Source organism: Lotus japonicus, chromosome 1, assembly GCF_012489685.1.
Source record: "Lotus japonicus ecotype B-129 chromosome 1, LjGifu_v1.2".
NCBI classification, from domain to species: Eukaryota; Viridiplantae; Streptophyta; class Magnoliopsida; order Fabales; family Fabaceae; genus Lotus; species Lotus japonicus.
In genome coordinates, this window is record NC_080041.1 from 123,680,497 (window position 1) to 123,701,036 (window position 20,540).

At 35.1% G+C, this 20,540-nt stretch overlaps 3 protein-coding genes across 7 annotated transcripts in view; all 3 read right to left on the bottom strand.

Annotated features, from left to right (window-relative positions):
- The window catches only part of LOC130730160 (ABC transporter A family member 1), a 38,323-nt gene extending 34,932 nt beyond the window's left edge, over positions 1-3,391 (bottom strand). For 2 of the 4 annotated variants that reach the window (XM_057582090.1, XM_057582089.1), the window contains exons 1-3: positions 1,703-1,841; positions 1,371-1,431; positions 1,009-1,086 (exon numbers count right to left, since the gene is read on the bottom strand). Coding sequence is in view for 2 of the 4 variants with exons in the window: in XM_057582089.1 (XP_057438072.1) it covers positions 1,009-1,031 (23 nt within the window). In the remaining 2 variants the exon portion in view is untranslated. Of the gene's footprint in view, positions 1-1,003; positions 1,087-1,370; positions 1,432-1,702; positions 1,872-2,818; positions 2,899-3,143 lie in introns of those variants that run through there. The other 2 variants (XM_057582088.1, XM_057582091.1) reach the window with 2 other exon arrangements.
- A 1,728-nt stretch (positions 3,392-5,119) lies between these two features.
- Positions 5,120-9,114, bottom strand: LOC130730161 (AP2-like ethylene-responsive transcription factor At2g41710). Of its 2 annotated transcripts, none has more exons than XM_057582093.1 (9): positions 8,756-9,114; positions 8,592-8,674; positions 8,258-8,266; positions 8,075-8,163; positions 7,632-7,705; positions 7,511-7,561; positions 7,198-7,259; positions 6,397-7,025; positions 5,120-5,613 (listed from the first exon to the last, which is right to left on the bottom strand). In XM_057582093.1, exons 1-9 carry the CDS (start codon positions 8,950-8,952, stop codon positions 5,560-5,562), a joined length of 1,248 nt encoding a protein of 415 aa, XP_057438076.1. In that variant the 5' UTR covers positions 8,953-9,114; the 3' UTR covers positions 5,120-5,559. The 2 variants fall into 2 exon arrangements, with proteins under 2 accessions (XP_057438076.1, XP_057438075.1); XM_057582092.1 differs by having other exon boundaries at positions 6,397-7,031; positions 8,756-9,111.
- A 3,041-nt stretch (positions 9,115-12,155) lies between these two features.
- Positions 12,156-19,048, bottom strand: LOC130730162 (pentatricopeptide repeat-containing protein At2g41720). Its single transcript, XM_057582094.1, has 10 exons — positions 18,644-19,048; positions 18,371-18,543; positions 18,179-18,284; positions 16,263-17,372; positions 15,756-15,861; positions 15,472-15,676; positions 14,631-14,763; positions 14,387-14,491; positions 13,395-13,515; positions 12,156-12,641 (listed from the first exon to the last, which is right to left on the bottom strand). The coding sequence occupies exons 1-10, from the start codon at positions 19,007-19,009 to the stop codon at positions 12,571-12,573; spliced, it is 2,496 nt and encodes an 831-aa protein (XP_057438077.1). The 5' UTR covers positions 19,010-19,048; the 3' UTR covers positions 12,156-12,570.
- Positions 19,049-20,540: the final 1,492 nt, after the last annotated feature.

Consider the following 20,540-nt stretch of genomic DNA (forward strand, 5'->3'; position numbering starts at 1 on the left):
CTACATAAGTTATAAGAAAATATATAATAATAATCAGAAAAACAGTCCATATTTCAGCATCTCAAAAATTCCAAATGACAAAAAAAAGCATCATTTTCATTTTTCATCTTAAGCAGACACTAGATAACGAAAGTTGCTGTAAAAATGTTGCTAAAGCCATCAACTAATAGAGCTAGTCTTATGAACAATTCCATTTTTCTACAACAACAACCAAAGTCTTCTCCTACAAACTGGAGTCAGCTATTTGATCAGCATCATGATGCCCTATTATAGACTCATTCTTATGGAAAAGAAAATTTTATTACAGAAAAAGAAAGTAATTAATTACAACGGGGGGAGAAGAGAAAAAAGTGACTAAAATGGTCACTCAACTTAAATGTCCATTTATTCATTAGAAACACAAAATAAATGAAGCATGGACAAATTAGTACATTACAAGAACTAAATATCCAAATGCCAAGTAACAGCAGAAGCTTTATTTGATAGAAGAGGGGTTGTTCACAAGAATAAAACACATGAATCTATATTGAAGGTAACCCATGATAATAATAAAGAAATAAATAACCTGCAAAGCAACTTAAACCTGAACACGTGAATTTTGGAGAAATCCTGAAAACTGTTGGACTAACGCAGTATTTTAAACTACACAATTAATTTTTTTTATTAATGCCAGTGGACCATGCCACTAACATACTATTCTGTTAGAATATAATATAAAACCATTCATATGGCCCTTACCCAACAGCTTAAGCTTTTGGGTTAAGTGGTTGCTTGACATGGTATCAGAGCCTGGTTCCGATCCAGGCAAACTGTGCATTTATCCACGCTTCAAGCCCAAAGGGCTCTTGCGTGAGGGGGCGTGTTAGAATATAATATAAAACCATTCATATGGCCCTTACCCAACAGCTTAAGCTTTTGGGTTAAGTGGTTGCTTGACATATTCCAATAGCTGATAGACCTTCAAATGCAGTATAAAGCTTTAAATATCAAAAAAGAATTTTACCTTACTTGATTGCAGGTGCCATAAGCATCTGAACGGATGTAGGTCTCCAAATCTACCTCATCTTGGTATACTCTACTAACAAGCTGCATATAAGAAGCAAATTATAGTTAGTTTGACAGCTGAGTCACAACAACTTTTTCAGAAGAAATTAACAATCAAGTTGACGTTTTTGAGGAACCTAGCTGTTCAAAGAAAATAATAATTATTAGTTAACTTGTTTCAATACCAAGATTTTGCTTTAACAAAAAGTAAAGTGAGCTTTGTGATAGACTTTCCAAATAGTCACAATCTAAAAATCTTCAATGATTTTTCATAGCAATGATTAGCTTGGATCAAAATGCACTTGAATATCCATGTAGAAAAATACCTTGGAATTGAAATTTGTATTCCAGAATAAACAGTGAATGGCAACTAAGAAGTCTAACGCTCTTGCAAATGAAAAAAATAAAGGGAAAATCAGAACAACAGACACAGATAGACAAGACGAAGAAGAACCACAAAAGCTGTGAAAGAAGGGTTTTAAGTATGCATAACACACACACAAAAATTGAATTGAAGCACTAAACAACAGTAAGTTTCACACTTCGGAGGGGATTCAGTTCAGAAATTTGAAGCAAGCAAAGAAAACTAGTATTACACCAACATATCCGGAATAAAATAAGTCCAGAAACCACATACTAAATGACAATGAATCAGTACCTTCAAGAGAGGAAATTTTATCGACACTACATCTATCATCAGCTTTGTCTCATCGGTATCCGGTGCAAAAGCTAAATACTCTCCCTTATCGAGCAAGGATTCCAAAACTTGTTGGAAGTTAGGGGATATACCTTTTCCCACTTCAACAAACATGTCTTTTTGAATGTGCCTGCTCCATTTCAAAATGCAAGTAACTCCTCATAGAATATCAAACGTAAAAGAAGTTCAGAAAGAAACAGCATTCACTTCCATTTCCCTCCATGTAGATTAGTTATCAAAATCCAATTCAATTTACTTTCACTTTCTCAATACAAGAGTATTCAAAAAGGAAATTCAAATTTTGAACTAAGAATAAAATAAAACACTGCATTTCACACTGCATAAAACACGAGAAAACAAAAACTAAAGAAAAAAAATATGCACGCGCACACATCAAACTGATTGTCAGGAACTAATAGAGAAACTGAATCCTAACAGAAAATGTAACTGAAAATGAGATTGTTATTATTCAACCCAACTAACTCTGTGTACATCATGACTTTATATAGGCTCAGATTCAGTAGCTTCTAGGAGAAGCTATCTGTAAATCTTAACTAACTACTGACTAATTACAATTAACTATTTTCATAGTATATTCTCTTATAGGAACCAATTATCCCAAAAGCTTAAGCAATTGGATAAGGGCAACATGAATGGTTTTATATTACTATTTCTAACACGCCCGTCCCTTAAAAGCTCGTTTCGGCTTGAAGCGTGGACAATGCACAGACGAGTTATGATTCATACACACCTCCACCTATTTTCCACCTTCTTTATCAATCAAATCACCTATCACATCTTTATTTTCTCTCTCCTTCCTTCCTATCTCTCTCTTCTTCCACCTCTCCACACGTCAAAAATGAGGTGTGAAGATATAATTATTCATGCACAAACTCACCTACCATGTGCTGAAATTCAACTTTTTATTAGAAAAACTAGAGTCGTCAAGGATCGAACACTAGACCGCTCGATCATAGAGGCTCTGATATCATATCAAACAACCAACTAGCCCAAAAGCTTAAGTTGTTTGTTTGGGTAAGGGTCACCTGATAGCAAGCTATGGATAGAAAGACTTACGATTGAACTGGATGAATTTGGGTGTCGACTCGTGTCCTGACAGCTACTAATAGCAACAACACAACCGTAGGAAGCAAAATCTGCCATAGAAAATTGAGTGATATACATCAGAATTCCAATCCTTATTGACCAAGTTGAAATGCAATTGGAAGGAAACAACCAAAACCCTAAGAATCTACAAATTACATTAATGAAGCATTTTATAACAGTTAAAACCGTCATAAAAAGCAAAAAATAACGAAATCAAAGCTAAAAAAGGCAACAGTTAAAATGGAAACTCCTCAGAAAACCGAAATGAATGAAGTGAAGAGATGAGAGTAATTACCTCAGCTGCAGTGGCGAAAGGGTGACGAATCTTGAGGAGCCAGTTCTTCCTGAGCATGATCTTCAACTGCCTCCACGCAGTTCCTTCTCCCATGGCTGCGAAACCCTAACCTGTGGAGGATAGGGTTCTTAGGGAGAATGCGAAGAAGGGGAACAGAGGAGGAGGAAATTGTAGTCTTCTGCAAGTTCAACTCACGATTTGTCTTGGTGTGAGTGGGTGGAAGATGGTGGCGGTGTAAAACTAACTGAAAAAAGCCAAAGTCTCAAAAGCCAAACGCACCTTCCTATGGACGATTCTTTGATTCCTTTATTTTATTGTAAGAATCTTATCTTGCTTTAACTTATTTATTAGGAGTAGTTTAAGTGTTTCTTAATTTAAGAAAGAACAAGAATAATGTGGTGTATTTACATCTCATTAACAAGTGTACTAACACTTTTTTTCTAGCATTTTTTCATTAATTAGTTAACATTCATCTGGCTTATTGCAGAGTCATTTGACTGCTCGATGACCGAGTAATTCTTACTAAGTTGAGAGAGCGCTATATAACTTAGTGAATACTACATGAATTTTAACTAGAGAGTTAGAAAAATGGTATTAAAAGCTTTTATTTTCGAACTTAATCTCTCATTTTTTCCATAAAAAATAAGTGTTGTAATCTTCATTTTCTTAAATGAAAATGATGAAATTTATTTTTTTAATTAAAAAAATCAACTTTTTAGTGCGTCATTTTATAATATTGCATTTTTCTTTCTTGCTAGGAGAGAACAAATGAATTTTTATTATGGAGAAAGAAGTATAAATGAGAGAAAATCATTTGAAGTATTTTAAAAGATTAGATATTATAGGAAATTAAGCAATAACTTTAATAAAAAGTTAAAAATGAGCATCTCATGACACATCCTTAGCGACAAAATGAGATGGTGTGAGTGGTTTTTTTTTTGGGAGTGAGAGGTTGTTACTACTTGTCAGTGTTAATACTTGCAAGAGAGAGGACAAACGAATGGATAAGTCTGAGAAATATTTTAGTTCTATTTTCTTTCATTCGGAACATCTGAGGAAAATAATAAATGCGACGTTTAATATGTTGGGTGGGGTCGGGTTTGTCGTCATTGAGGTTTCAGTTGGGACTTGGCGCGCCGATGTTTCGGTGGTTTTAATATGTTTAGATACTTATATATCTTAAAAATGTTGGAAGATTGAGTTATGCATATTTTCATTATTTTGTCATGTTTCCAATGTAAAGATAGGAATCTTACATTAGATTTGAAAATACTACCCACTTCCTAAATTTTACAGATTTTTCTATTTTTTAATTAAATAAAATTTGAAATACTTGATAATAAAAACAACCTACCAAACACATTTATACAATTTACTCAACAAATAAATTATACTATGTAGCATTTCTAAAAATGTGATTTCATACCTTCAAACAATTTCTCCTATAGAAACCATTTCACAGTTTCAAAAAAAAAACATTTCACAGTTACTCTCATCACCCTCATTTTCTATTTTTATGTTCATTGCCTCTTGTATTGGGTTGAAGTATACCTCTTGTACTTCCTATTCAATACAATTCTTTGCTTAAAAAAAATACCATTTTGAAGGAAGTTTGGTGTGACTCTCCAAGGTCCAAGTGGAGGGTTGTGGCGTGCCATCCACCATCTAAAATTTGAGGCGTGTCAAATTTGGCTCTCTCTCTTAATAGAAAATTGGCAACTGGGAGTTACATTTGTCACGGCACATTGCAAGAAAAGCATTTTAGCCTTAAAATCATACTAACATGAGAAGTAGATGAAAAGCATTTAGAGTACTTTTCATTTTGGGAGTTGCGTTTGTCAAGACACGGCACATTGCAAGAAAAGCATTTTGGTCATAAAAACATAAAATGAGAAGTAAATGAGAACAACTTTACGTTTTAATCATATAAATAAATACGGTGTCAGTTGTTTAAAAGAAAGAAAGAAAAATGTGAATTAAATTCTGCAATTCAATCACTCACTTTGTTTGTGAATTTGGAAATCAGATAGTTTTTCAATGTTAGAGGAGAAGTGATTTCTTTTCTCATCCATGTATGTTTGCACAAGTCCACCTCTTATTCTGTACAGAACATTCCGCATAAAACTCAAAATTTGTCTATAACTCTGACTGCATATACATGATAGAGACGTCCACAGCTACACATCTGGGACTCGAAATTTGTTCTATACCTAGATCTACCTCCCTCATCAATGTAAAACCAGTGATACTTTCTTCTCTCTAACATCTGAAACCCTTGTAATTTTTTGCCAAAAAAAAAACCATGGGCATTCTCTCAACCTGCTTGAGCTCTTCAAACATTTATACTGTTGTTTGTTTGATACAAGCTCAGCTTTCAGGTGCTTGCCTTTGTTCAATTAGAAATCCAAATGTCCAATCACTCCTCTGGTTGAAACATAGTATAACCTGAACTGGACTCTGTCTTGGTAACCTGCACATCAATCCAAGTGTAACTAAGGATTTTGAATTGAACAATCCAAGTGTAACTAAGGATTTACAACTGTGTGATAAGCAATTCTTATATCAATTGTTATGTGTAACTAAGGATTTTGAATTGAACAATTATAAATTATTGTCTTGTCCCTGCCAGTATTACACTGCCAGAGGGCAGTCTTTCCTCCATAAATCCTTATGATAATTAGAAAAATATTGAGAACTAATCTCCAACAAGTTATAAAAATCTTAAAATAGTTGTGATGTATCTAAGATAGCAACTATCGGGCTGTGCTTCTAAACTTCATCCATACTTTCAGAAACCATGTGATAACTTTAATCTGTGATTGAAGTTCAGAAAAATGTGATATAAGTTCATAAGCAAGCAATGTTTCTCTCGAAATTGCATTCACCATAAATGATTATTTTACATCGATAGCCTAGCTGAAAAGTGTTCAGGAATTCAGAAATATAAAGTATTCAATGAAATAAAGTATTCAATGAAAAGTACTTTATTTTCATTGAAAACTCAGAAGCTTTACTTATCATTAAAACTTCCCATTCTTTAATCTTGACAAGTTTCACCTTACTTTATTTATACCAAGCTTCCATTCTAATTGAAGGAAATTTTCAAACGAATATTAGTAAGAATAATTGATAATATGGATCATTACTGCTAATCTGCTATAATCACTGAATATATCATTACTGTTAATTAAAATTTTCATGTAATCTCAATCCTCTTAAAGAAAGTAAAATAGTTTAGTCAAAATATACCAACCTCAGCTGTGCGAGAAAGTCCAGCAGGAAGTACAGGAACAAGAGATGTCCAGAGAACAGGATCTACCAATGGATCAACAATATTGTATGCTGTCAAAAGCGGCGCAGACAAGAATGGTCCCAATGGATAAACAGTTCTTTGAAGAGACAATGCCCCACTTATTCCCATTGCAATGTCAAGTTGATCATTGCCGCCATCATGATTTGATGGTTTCACAATTGCCTTTCCATGATCCAACTCATTGACTATATTTTTGTTTTCGTTCTCATCATTATCAGCACTATTTTCCTGTCTCTTTGACGCTTTCTCTTGCAAGCTCTTGTAAGCAGCAGATCGGGACAATATACTTAAGGCCGAGACTGAAGAACTTTTATGCTTTTTGTCATTGTGGGACATTCCTAGCTCTGGCATCTGGTATGGTTCTGTGGGTTGGACTTTCTGTTCCAGTGTTTTAAGTTCGCTGCAAACATCTCCAGCAAAACCATGTTTCTTGTCTTCTGATAGTCTTGACCCAGCGTCAGCTTGTCGACTCTTGTTAGATCCCCACCATTTGAGGTAACTGGTTAAATCAATCTTTCTTTCTAGGCAGAAACCACTTACATATTTACTTTCTGCTGCTGAATCATCCCCTGGACCTTTGATATTGTATAACAGTGAGAAGGTGGTGACTTTCAAATAAAACAGATGGAACTAATTGAATAATATTACTTTTTTTATTGTTTCAATAGCCAAAGGTATACATACAAGTGAATGTGAATTGCACTACTCTGCTCTTGAACTGAAAATTTGATTAGAACGTACCATAATGTATACTACTGAAGTAATCTGACCCCGCCAGACGGCCATATGATGTCTCCCATCGACTAATATTTGGTACCATGACATGCAAAATGAAATGCATAGTTTAAGTTAGCAATCAAATCCATGTCAAAATCTACATATAGGATGACAGCTATACAGCAGATCATAAAGAACGGTAGCAAAGCAGAGAAAGACAAAGTCAGCCGGTCAATTAGGAACTAGCTCCTCACACACACACACACACAGGCTCAGAGCTGTGAATATAGATTAAAGGAAAAGTTATTCAGCAGACAACAATTTCCTAGATTCACACCTGGAGAGTCCTCGATATTTTGATAGCCCTCTCGAAAAACCACTGCTCTTCCTGCAGAATGCATCACTTGTAAGCAGCAGTATGGTTCCCAGTTAAAAAATTATTTTTTAGTCTTACATACCGCCGTAAAGACGCAAGGTATTCTTCTCTGGAAACATTCTGCATTTCTTCAAGATCTCTTGTATAATCAGTCACCTGCCAGACATAGATCATAGACCAAACTTACTACAACAATTACTATGTTTACCAGAAGAAAATAGCTAACACCTTTTTTCTATCAAAGGTGGCACTGGATTTATAACGTCAAGTGTCAAAACTAGTTACAAACAAAACAATTCAACCTTAAGCAACTGATATCTTAGGCAAACATATCATAGATACTAATAAGTAGCTGGGTAATCGTCAAATTCGATCCATTTCCACACCATCTTAGATGAAAACTGTAAAGCAGGAAAAGAGTAGACACCATTTTCATCTACCAATAGAAAACAGAAAACTAAACAGCCTTTCTCAACTAACGCAACCTTCAAAAATCAATGCGACCAAGCAAACAATCTATCTTACTGGGAAGTTAATGAGAGTCCCAGGACCCCAATATTTCAGAGCAGCAAGATCATACGCTCTAGCCGCCGCTTCCTCATCATCATACGCCCCTATCCAAAAATCCATCAGCATCAAGAATCATCACATCAATAACAAAAAGCAAAAGGCCAAAAAAAAAACAACCAAAACATATTGCTAACTCACCCAAGTAAACTGCCACCACCACAAACGGATTTTCGCCCAACCAATTCATGCACAGCACAGCACAAAAACGAAACATGTAAGTAATTTCAGGATCACACAAAAAAACGTGAATAGTCAAATTAGTCATTGTAAGCAATTTTGACTTTAGTCCTTCGACGAAAAAACAATGTTTAGCAACGGTCAAAAACAGCCGGTACTTATAAAAATGACTAAACGTCATTTTTCCGCCGAGCAACTAAAATTAAACTCGCTAACAAAATCAGGACTAATTTGATCATTAACCCAAAAAATATTGAAGTGTTCATTTTCAATAGTACAACTTGAGAAACCGAACCTTGCTTTCCTTTCTTATTCTGATTCTGGTTCCATGTACTTTTATCCCAAAGATGCGCTTCATAGCGACCAGTCCATCTATGCCTAATACACAATTCACGAAATTCAGCTGCAATTGCCAAAAATAAAAATAAAAATCAAAGCTGAATTGAGTTTTGTAGCTACCTGGTGACACCGCGGTAGATGGAGCTGCGTTTACCGGCGGCACAAGGAGGCATTTTACTGATTCTCTCTTTGGCGGTGCAACCTCTTTCCTTCTTCGCTTTCTTCAATCCTCTGTAGAGTAATAACTGGTCGTTCGCCGCCGCGACGGCTTCTGAAGTCTCCGCCGACTTGCCTGGATCGGAAGAAGATGAAGCCATGGTGGAATGAAACCCTAAACCCTAGGAGAGAGAGAGAGAGAGAGTGATGAGTTTCGTGATTGATTTCACTCACAGTGTGTGTGTGTGTGTGTGTGTGTGTGTGTTTTGATCACAGTGGAGTGGGAGAGTGAAGAGGATGAAGGAGAGGTTGTGAGGTGGAGTTACGGAAATGTCCTTGGATTGGTTTGAAATGACGGGTGGGTGAATTGGTCTTATGGGGTCCTCAACGGCTAGGACCATGTGAGGGGTAACAGTGTCATTTTTATTAGTAGGAATACAATCGTGCATGTTCGGTGCCACTTGTTGTCTATTGTTGTTTCCACGGTGCTACACAACACAACCGGCTAAAACCTGCCCACCACCTCTGAGAATTATTTTAAATTTGGGCAAAAAATTACAAAATTTTGCTAACATAAATGAAAATGAATTTTTTTTTAGTAAATGAAACTAAAAACAAGAAATTAACAAATTAAACACGAACAACACAATAATGTCGGTCCGATGCAAAAAACGGATTCAACTGAGCTAGGACAATAACCAATTTTGGAGACCAGTTTGAGAGCATAAACCCAAGGAAGCAAGTCTATTAGCATACATATTAGTTTCACGCAGGACATGACGGAAGCTAACACGTCACATACGGGTAAAAAGCCAACAATCACCATCAGCAAAACTCTTAAATGCAACATCAAAATGGTAGAATTCAACATTCAGATTACATCAAACGAGTCACTCTTATGAATAACATGTCGAAAGCCTAACTAATAAATGAAAAAAGAACTTATTTAATGTTTATGAGAGAATTCGAATTATGTATATTAATTTTTTTTATTTTGAAAGTTGATCAATTCATTAAGAAAGAAAAAACTGGTATGGAAGTCGTGACATTAGAAGTTGTAAGAAAAGAACGATCCTTGGGGAAGTCTCTTCCTTGAAATCTAAGTTTATGGGTGATCTGGGTTGAAATCTAAGCTTCTAGGTTTAAGCTTCGGCTGGTTAAAAAAAAAGCTTAGAGTATATTGAATTGGAGTAAATATTTGAGATTGATGACAAGTTTTGTTCTTTTGAGTTTACATGAATGTCATAATGGGGTTTTTTCAAATTTTGAAAAAAGAAAGAGTTGGTTTTGTTAAGTTGTACATTGACTTGTCGTTTAAGTAAATATGTTATTTGATGGGTTTTCTTTGAAGTCTACATTGATTTTTCATTTTGTTTAGTGAAAAAGTAAGAATTGATACAATTATGGATTTTAATGTTGTTTATGATTGGGATGAAGAAGATGACGTAAAGATGAAGAAAATGAAGAAGAGAAAAAATTGATTTATGATTAACTCGATGACATTGGTGTTATCGTTATCTGGTTTGCAAATTGTTAGTCAATTTAAGTTTTGTTATTCAAATGTTACTTATTTATTGTTTCTTTTACTCTACATATACTTTAAGTCGCCGGTCATAAATTTTTGTCTCTTAGTGTCTTAGAGATGGTACCAAAGAAGTATCCTTAAATATTAATAAAAAATTATAATTACCACCTAGGATATGCGATCACACATGACAATGTGGCTGGAGCTCAAGCTCCGACGGGGACTAAAAGTGAGTTGTTTCCTAAAATAAGTCTGGTATCAACCAATTGAAATTAAGAAAAGTAAAGTGGATCATATAAAACTTGGAGAGCAAAGGCTTAACAAGCTTTCTGTTCTTTTTGGACAGTGGTAATCTCAAGCACAATTCCATGAAGAAGATTTTCTCCCTCTCCCCCTTTCAAGACCTTCCCCCAAAGTAATTAAAAAATAACATGCAAACTTAACAAAAAAAATTTAATGATCATAAAACATGTAGAGAAAAAAATATTATTCTTTAAGACCTAAACACTACTCCCTCTGTCCCCTATTATAAGTCACTTTTACCTAATTCTCTAGGATTAAGAAAAGTGGTTAGAATTAGTTAGTAACAATAAATTTATATCTTTTTCCTAAATTACCCTCATTTAAAAGTATATTAATTCAATTAATTTCATATACTTCTCTCTCCATATTAATGTTCCACTATCTTAAAAACCTCCTTCTACCAATAAAAAATATAGTTTGAAAGTTTTTTGGAGTAGATATAAATGAAAGTGGTCTTGAAACTAAAGAAAAATATTGGAAAGTATGAAAGTTCTTTAAATGCTATAAGGGTAAACATGGAGAAAAAATATTAATGTTGCATAGATATTGTAAAGTGACTTATATTTCGGGACAAAAAAAAATTCACAAAGAGTGACTTATAATAGGAGACGGAGGGAGTAATATGATAGCTGTAATTTATCTTAACTATTAAATGAAGAAAATTTGCAATACTTTTTATGTTCTCAATGTACACCCTCCGATCACATATATAAGCAAAAAAACATTTTATGTTCATTCATTTAATGAATGTATCTAATCATTAATAATATCTAGATACATTCATTAAATGAATGAACCAAAAATGCCTTTTTTTGCTTATATATGTGACCGGGGGGTGTATTGAATAATTTTTTATTTAAGTTTGGATTACATTATTGAGAAAATTATTTATGAAAATACCTTACAAAATGCCTAGCCCTTGTTTTGGCAGGTTGCAATACTTGAAGTTTCAGATTGTAAACCATGCCAAATTGTTGTATTTGTAAACTTTTGGAGTTATTGAAAAAACCAAACTTGCGTGACACCAAGAACTGGTTGATCAGAAATTTCAGGGATTGATTCAGTTTTATTATTATTGTGTTGGGGAATAATTTTGATCACTTTAGGGGAACCAGTTGAGGAATCCTAAATCTTGAAGATGCCATATGATTATTGCATGCGAAGCTTTGGTTAAAGGTTTGATGGTAACGGTCATTTGTTAAAAAATTCCAGAACTGTCGAGGTAACTTTATTTTTTGCATGTGCTATGTTCCAACTTATGAGCAAGTGTTTTATAGACCTTTTGGCTAAAAGGAGTAAAAGTCTTCAATGATTTCAATTAAACCCAAGGTGAATTTACGTTGAAACTAATGTGACAAAGTAAAGCTTATTCGATTCATGTTAAATTCAATGGGGTAAATTTTAATTTCTCTATTAATATCTTGAGATATATACGTGAAATCAATTTCATCCAATGATAAAAAAATATTAAAAAGAGTGCCTAAAAGTGTCGTTATTCCTCATCCACATCATATCAACACAACAGTAACAACAATGATGGCATGACCTGGTTAGTTTTATCACATTCTTTACTGCACACCACAATCCACAATCCGGGTCACATTTTACAATACAAACTAATATCAGCCTCTCTATTCGTGTATAGTATAACAGTAACAACTAACAACAACCCTATACACCATTTTTTTGTCTTTTTTCTCGTTACATGATATATCACATTTATTATTTTTCATTTTTTTCTTTCTATCTTTAAGTTTCTACAGCAACAAAAAAAGTGGTACACGAATCTTTATTGAGCTAATATCTACACATGAAGGAAGATTACTTACATAATTGCAGGTCTAACATGAAAAATAATCTTATACAGGCACGAAATCTCAGACGCATAACTCCCACAGCAGCTTGGAACACCATGTTCAAACTAAGCAGAAATGCTATTCCATGACGATGGTCAGCTAAGAACAGGAGATTCACATGGTTGGCTAGCAGAAACTTGATCCTTGGATTTTCTTTTCAAGGATTCTGCACAAGTTCATGACCAGGATAAATGTCTAATTCTAAATACCACGACAATGTCCACAAAGTATGCTATTAGTTGCCAATACGACAGATAACAACAGGGCTTTCATAAAAAACGATAAGGGAGAAATTAAGGTCTGGTTTTGATGTGATCTTAAAAACAACAGGGCTTTCATAAAAAACGATAAGGGAGAAATTAAGGTCTGGTTTTGATGTGATCTTAAAATCTAGCCAATATCAATGATCAACCCAAAAATATTCATTTGGCTCCCAAAGGATTGGTTCTACAATAACTAAAATGTGTAGAGTTTCCAATCTCTGTTGCAATTGAAGATTTTAGAGAACTTATTAGCATTCTAGTGGCATTGGTATATCTGAACTAGAAATCTTGGCTAATGTTAGTTGTAGACCTGAATCTGTGGAGGGAAGGGAAAAAAGTTGAATAGTTGCTCATGGGCCTATGATTCTGAGATGGTATTCCAGAAGAGCTAAGGCTCTAGGCCAGCATGCTGCAAGGACTGTGTGCATTGAATAACATACTTATTATTTCCATATTTCTGCAGAGTCTCTAACAAGTAGGCGGCTGCACACAAGCTCGCATCCCCACCCCCCAAAAATAAAATCCAGGTATGTGCCATCAGAGGTTGGTTGAATAATATTGACCAATTTAAACGAGCAAAGTGCATTAAAAGAATGAAAGCACATGCAATTGAACAAGAGAGAAGACAATTCTCAATACAACATGAATATCCATACCAAGTCTTTCTTTTATGACGGCAGCATTTTCAGCCCCACAGCATTTTTGCGAAAAGGAGGATATATCATGGTACATTTCATTTGATGGATGAATTCCTGCATCTTCCATCCACTGCAGTACCTGCCTCAATTTTCTTGATTTTTCAGATATGGTTTGTTACAATATGAAATACTTGAAAAATAAACTCATCTAATATGATCATGAAAAACACAAATTTCCATAGGACTAGTAAAAGTGGCAATGGTGACACATCAGCTCAAGAGATAAACCCTAAACCCTAAACCCTAAACCCTCTAATAGAAGAATTCTTACATATTTAGGAGCCTTATTATGTTATTAGTGTTAATTGGCTGGGCTTATACTAGTTGTCCTACAATAGTTTTTTCACCTAGATAATGACAATAACTAGGAATCTTAGCCCTATTATATAAACATCTCATTATCAATGAAACATACACTTCTTTCTCTGTTCCGACTTTCCCATAAATTCCTTATAATTTCAACAAATACTTGATGAGTTAAAACTCTAATATTTGTTCCAGTTACTTAGTTATGAACCTCTCTTTATAAACCTAAAAATCTATTGTTACCGAGTTGGCATCATACATAAAATGCACCTCACCAAAGTCCTGAGCATAGAATCTGTAAGCATTAATCTTTAAGCCGGTGAGTGAGAGTGAGAGAGAACGACCCGATACTCTTCAGAACCAATTCTTCCAAATGCTTAAATTGTTAAGTAAAAACACAAACTGTTTTTCTCTTTCTAGCACATACCCTCACAAGAGCCTTTTGGGATTTAAGCAGAACAACGTACAGAACAATCTAGCGCTAAAATTCAACTTTTGTATTAGAAGAATGGGGTCTAGAAAGGCTTGAACTTGGTACCCCTTGGCCAAAGAGGTTTGATAACGTGTCAAGAATCAACTCTTCCAAAAGTTTAAGCTGTTAAATCAATACTTAGATGCGTTTATGTTATATTTCTGAATCTTACCTCTAAATATTTCCTCCAATTTCCAGAGGACAAAACATTCTTCAGTAAAATAGAATAAGTATTGAAGTTAACATCAGCCCCCGATGCCAACATTTTCAAGAATAACTGCACAGTGCACACATAAAAATTAAGATAATAAGAAAGCAGGGTAATGCAAGAGAGATATCATGATAGTGGAGAATCATGTTTAATGAGTTAGGTAACATTAACTTTTCATAAATATCAGAGACAATAATTAGGGTACCTTCAACATAGTTTCAATCCTTCCGCTCTTTCCTAAAGAATGCAGGAGCAGATTCAAACATCCAGATGAAATTACCGGAAGCGAGGGCTCTATGTACTTGATCATATCAAAAGCTGTCTTCCAATCTTGTAATCTTGCAGCAAAAGACAAATTCAATAGACAGGAATATAACAACAAAATACAGTAACTGTAGAAAAAATATCATGCTGTAAATTATGGATATCAAACCAAAGTTTGAGTAATAGGCATCTATCCTATAGTTTCTTTCCCACTGTTCTCATTAGATCTTCTGAGCTTTGGTGAGGAACAATATATCAAAAGCACCACAGGTCATAGCATAGTCTAGAAACTTAGGGTTTCATTATAAGACCCTGCTATTCTACTTCAAGTTCCACCAATGATTTAATTAACAAAATCCTAATATTTTTGTGATTTGTGAAAAAAAAAAACTTTTTCTTCTAAATAATGATAACAACATATTCAAATATGCATAATATGAAATTCTATTAAACTTGGTTTGAAGAATAAAGACGAAAGTAGCAAAAATACTAATCAAAGCGGGAAGTAATAAACTTCAAATTATGATAATAAGTATTAGACTAATAGCCACAAGAATTTTGGATCAGGTGGAAAATGTGCCAGTATTTCTTCATCAGGAATATACTAAGCAAATATCAGCATCAATTAGCTTAACTTAGACTAACAGAAGAGGCACTACAGTAAAGGTGCATTTTGTGAAGTTTCAGTAAAGCTTATCAAGAAAAAAAAAAACATGGAAAGACAAGTTTAACACGTAGATAAACTGCTTTATCTGGAGACATGAGAACAAATCAGAACTTACAAGCTACAGGCAGATACCATTTCAAAAAATATAGTATCACTTAAAGGAATATCTTTTTCTCTCATACTTTCTGCCAGATTAAGGACCCTCCCTGGCTGGCCTCCTCTATTGAAAGCTCTCATTAGAGCTGCACATGCAACAGTATCTAGCTTGATGTCATTTGCCTCCATTTCATTAAAGAGTGCATACGCTTTCTCCCAATTCTCTGATCATAAAATATTGTTATTCAAGCATACATTTCCAAAATCCATCTTCATATTTTAGAGGTTCAAAATTCATTTTACCAGCTGCAGTGTAGGCGTCAAGCATGGAAGTATATGTAACCACATCTGGACTACAACCAGATGATTTCATCAAGTTGAATGTAGATTCTGCTTCTACAATTTGGCCCTAAAACATTATCACAGAAAAAAGAAATGAAGAAAACAAACAGAAGCCTCAAATTTTATGAATGCATCTATCGTAAATCAACTACCCCAAAAGTTTAAACTATTGCATGAAAGCACATGAATGATTTAGATTTTATGTCTAACACACCCATCTCTCGAGAGCCCTTTAGACTAGTGTGGACACTGCACAAGTCCAATAATCTTGTGCTGAAATACATTTTTTTTATTCAAAGGATGGGGCAAAGCAAGGATCAAACCCTAGACACTTGGTCATAGAGGCTCTGGTACCATATTAAGAATTACCTAACCCAAAAGATTACGCTATACGGTGAAAACACATGAATGGTTTTAAATAAAATTTCTAACAATATCAATTAGACACATTCTAACCAAAGCACATACCTGTTTGCTATAGGCACATAAGATAGATGAGTAGACCTCTTTGGACACAGGAAGTTTTAGATGCATCATTTCTTCCATAAAAGACAGAGCTTCACCATATTTTGACATCTTACAGGAACCACTTATCAAGATAGTGTATGTAACAGAATCAGCTTTAATTTTTTTCTTTCTCATTGATTTATACAAGCCTAAAGCTTTGTCATACTCCCCCACATTAAGATAGCTTCCTATAGCTGAATTATATGCAACTGTGTTAAGTTTAATGCCTCGCATCTGAGCTGCTGATAGCACAGTTTCAATCTTCACCTTCTGACTGCATCGTCCACAGGCAGCCAAGAGTGTGCATATTGAGACAACATTTGGCTGAATACCATCTTGTTCCATTTCTCGCAAGATTTTAATTGCATCATCCAGCAAACCATTAGATCCATAGGCATCAATCAGTGCATTGTAACTGACAAGGTTGGGCTTCAACTTGTTTCTCTTTATCATTTCAAATACTCCCCTTGCTTTTTGTGGCTTTTGTGATCTTCCATAAGCATTCAGCAGAGATGTATAAGATACAATATCAGGGCGGAAACCATTTTGTTTTATCTCATTAAAAACTAGAAGTGCTTCCTTTCCCATCCCATGTGCAGCATATGCACCCACTAGTGCATTATATGAAACTATACTTGGTTTGATCCCTTCGGCAAGCATCATATTGAATGCAGCCTCACAATTTTCAATCTGACCGCTCACAGAATATAAGTGAATGATACTAGTGTATGATACAACATCAGGGTGGCATTCTGACTTCTTTTCCCTCATAGAATTAAAAATGTCTATGGCTTTGTCATATTGTCGAAGCTTCACTAGACAGTGGATTACAATATTAAGTGTTGTTGTGTCAGGACGAATGTGAGTTCCCTTCATTAGTTCAAAATATGACAAAGCTTTTGAATACTGAGAACCACTTTTAAATGCAGATAACAGAATATTGTGAGTGACGAGATCGGGCCCGACTCCATTGTCAGTCATTTTCTTGCAAACATTAAGTGCTTCTTTCCAATTTCCACTAGATCCACAGGCATTTATCAAGTTGTTATAAGTTGACCGACTTGGTGGAATCTGCAACGATATGTTAGTAGTGTCACAAACAGCACTAATAGACAAGATAGCAACAATCGAAGTATTTAATTTTTACATTTCCAGCATTGTATCTGAAGAAAATTGAATAAAATGCTAGCAAGATCACACTGAACACAAATGTCTCATCACTAGGACTAACTACTTATTTCTAATGTGCACAGTAACTTCACAATCAACTAGTACAGCGCGCAGATAAGTATATTATGCATGTAACAAATCAATGCTGACCAGAGCGAAACCCATATGGTTCACACTTGCCGGCATTGGGGGTCAGAGAAGTTTTCTACCATCAAAGTAAACAAATGTAATGTGTATGTATTAAGTGATGGAACCTGAAGTACACAATGTAATGGAGAATCTAAATGAGTCTTAATTAAATTATCAAGAATACGGATTGCAAGAGGCCTGCATCATCATAAACTGGATCCTGCAAAAACAGGACCTGTTCGTGCCTTATAAGTGAGTGTGAAACAATATGGCGAAGTAGTAAAGCACTTACACATGCTCTCTCTCCCTTCACCAGACATGCTTTTTTACACTTAGTAAACTGCCTAAAGAATTCAAGTATCAATGTTATGGAAAAGTATATCAGGCCAAAGCAAAGAAGAAAAAAAAATATATATCAAGTTGGTAACACAAGCATGATATTTTAAATTCTTGCTCAACCACAACCTCATATTATGTTAGAGGAAGGAAATGTAAAAGGAAAAAAAGAAAGATTGGTGTATCACAACAACTTTGACTCACTAAAGATTTATAGGGGAAGAAAAATACTAAGTACACACAGCGGCACGCAGCATGTCGTCCATGATATTCATGGCCCAACGCCATTGTCCAGCTCTACCATGCGCATTGATAAGTGCATTGTAAGTCTCCACATCAGGTTTGCACCTACAAACCACAATATACCACACAATAACATACACACACCCACATGCTATTTCAAACAAGATTAAAGCCAACAACTACACACCTACCTCCATTCCTGCATCTCGAAAAACAACCCTCGTGCCTGGTCGATTCGATTGTGCCTAGCATGCAACCTAATCATCATGTTGTATATATCATTCCTGGCACAGTAATTCCTCTGGTTCTTCATCCACTGGAACACTAGGTTACAGTGTTCAATTGACCCTCTCTGTGTCAATTCCTATGGAAGTTCCAAAAATGCAATTCAGTTCAATGCATAACCCTACATTTGATATTCACATTTGATTTTGAAGTGTTAAACCCTAAGAATTTGATGATACCTTGATGAGGAACGGGAAATTCTTGCGAGCGAAGCGTCCAACCCAGCGGTTGAGAAGGCCGTCGATGTCATCATAGAGGGTGAGGGAGAGGACTTGTTCGGCGACCTCAGACACAGTCCAGTCCATCTGGAAGCGGTTTCCGGCGACACGGAGGCGGTAGTGGGCGGGGATGTCGTCCTTGCGGAGGCCGGTGACTCTGGCAGAGACCTCGTGCTGGCCTCTGTCGTAGTCCACGAAGCCATCTTTGGTCTCCTTGAATGCCAACTCGTTCGCCTTCTTCTTGCAGGAGATGGCGGTGGCGCTTCGCGGACGAGTTGACACGGTGGCGCCGGCGAGTTGGACACAGTGAGGCGCGGTGGTGGCCATGGAGAGGGAAATGGAGTGTGGAAAGTGGTTGTGGATAATCGCGCCTTTTGATAACAGATATTTTTCAATAATTATTTATTCACACCTCAAAATGAGGTGGAATGAGGTGGAGGAAGAGAGAGATAGAAAGAAAAGAAAAAATAAGAGTGAGAAAATATAAGAGCATCTCCAATGGTGAGATCTTATTTTGGGACTTAACTCACTTTTTGTGGGCCCAGATTGCCACATAGGATTTAAGACACTCATAAGGTCCCTATGCACATTTCACTCTAGTGGTTAAGATCTTATTTTACTTTTGACTGGACCCACAGTACTCAATATATTTATATTATTTATTTCTCTCCCTATTTTTCACTTTGGTTATTGTATTGAAGGAGAGAGAGAAAAAAAAATATTATTTTATTTAAGATCTCACATTTGAGAGTACCTGAGCTAAGACACGGATCTTAGCAAAAACTAAGATCTCATGCCACGTAGGATAGCTCCAATAGTGAGATCTAATAAGATCCAGATCTTATTTTAAGATCCCAAAATAAGGACTCCATTGGAGATGCTCTAAGATGTGATGGATGATAAGAGGAGAGAGATAGAAATAAAAATTGGTGAAAATGAGGTGTTTTAAAAAAGAGGTGTGTATATATCATTACCCGATATTTTTTGTTGTTGGCATGAAAACTTGGGTTTTTTATATAGTTGGGCTTCATTGGGCTTAATTATTTGTGACGAATCTTGTAAAATTTTAAAAGCTATAAGTTTATATTCGTTCATGAAGTGAACCCTAGGAGACCAAGATAAGAACCAGAGTAATTCAAAACATAGTATTTTCTGATATTCGAGGGAACAAAACATGAGTAGAATGCAATTCACTTAATGTATACTTTGGTAACTCTATCCTATTGCGTAACTGTCTCCTACCAGGTGGCTATGAGAGTTTGATAGGGGGAGCATGTCTTGACCTATTCAAAGATACAACATAACTAAGCTACAATGGTCTTCGGCTAACCACGATAAAATAGATTGTCGGTGTTGAAATGGATCGCTTGTGATGAAGTACGTCTATTGCTCTTGGAGAATAAGTCAAACATCTTCTAATTTATCCAAATCCTTCCGTCCCAAACTGTGCACTCTATACATAAGTCGCTCATTCTGGTCTAGTAATCAAATAATTTATATTTTTATGTATATTAAAATGTATATATTCCTTTAATCTTGATGTATCATAATACAAACTAAAAGATTTTGAATTGATGTAAAATATTATAGTTGTATTCTTGTGATAGTGACTTTTCGGGGTGTCTTTTAGTTTTTCTTTTAGTTTTTCTTGATGTATCATAATACAAACTAAAGGATTTTTCTTTCATTTTTTTTAGCTTCTTTTTTTTTAAATGCTGTCACTTTTTAGCTTATAACGATTTGAGAGTGCTTCTCTCTTCCTCTTTATTATGTTAATATGTTTTTTTTATCTTTGTAAAAAAAAATTTGAAAGATGAAATATTGCCGGTGTAAGTTTATCTTTTCTAATCTTAAATTT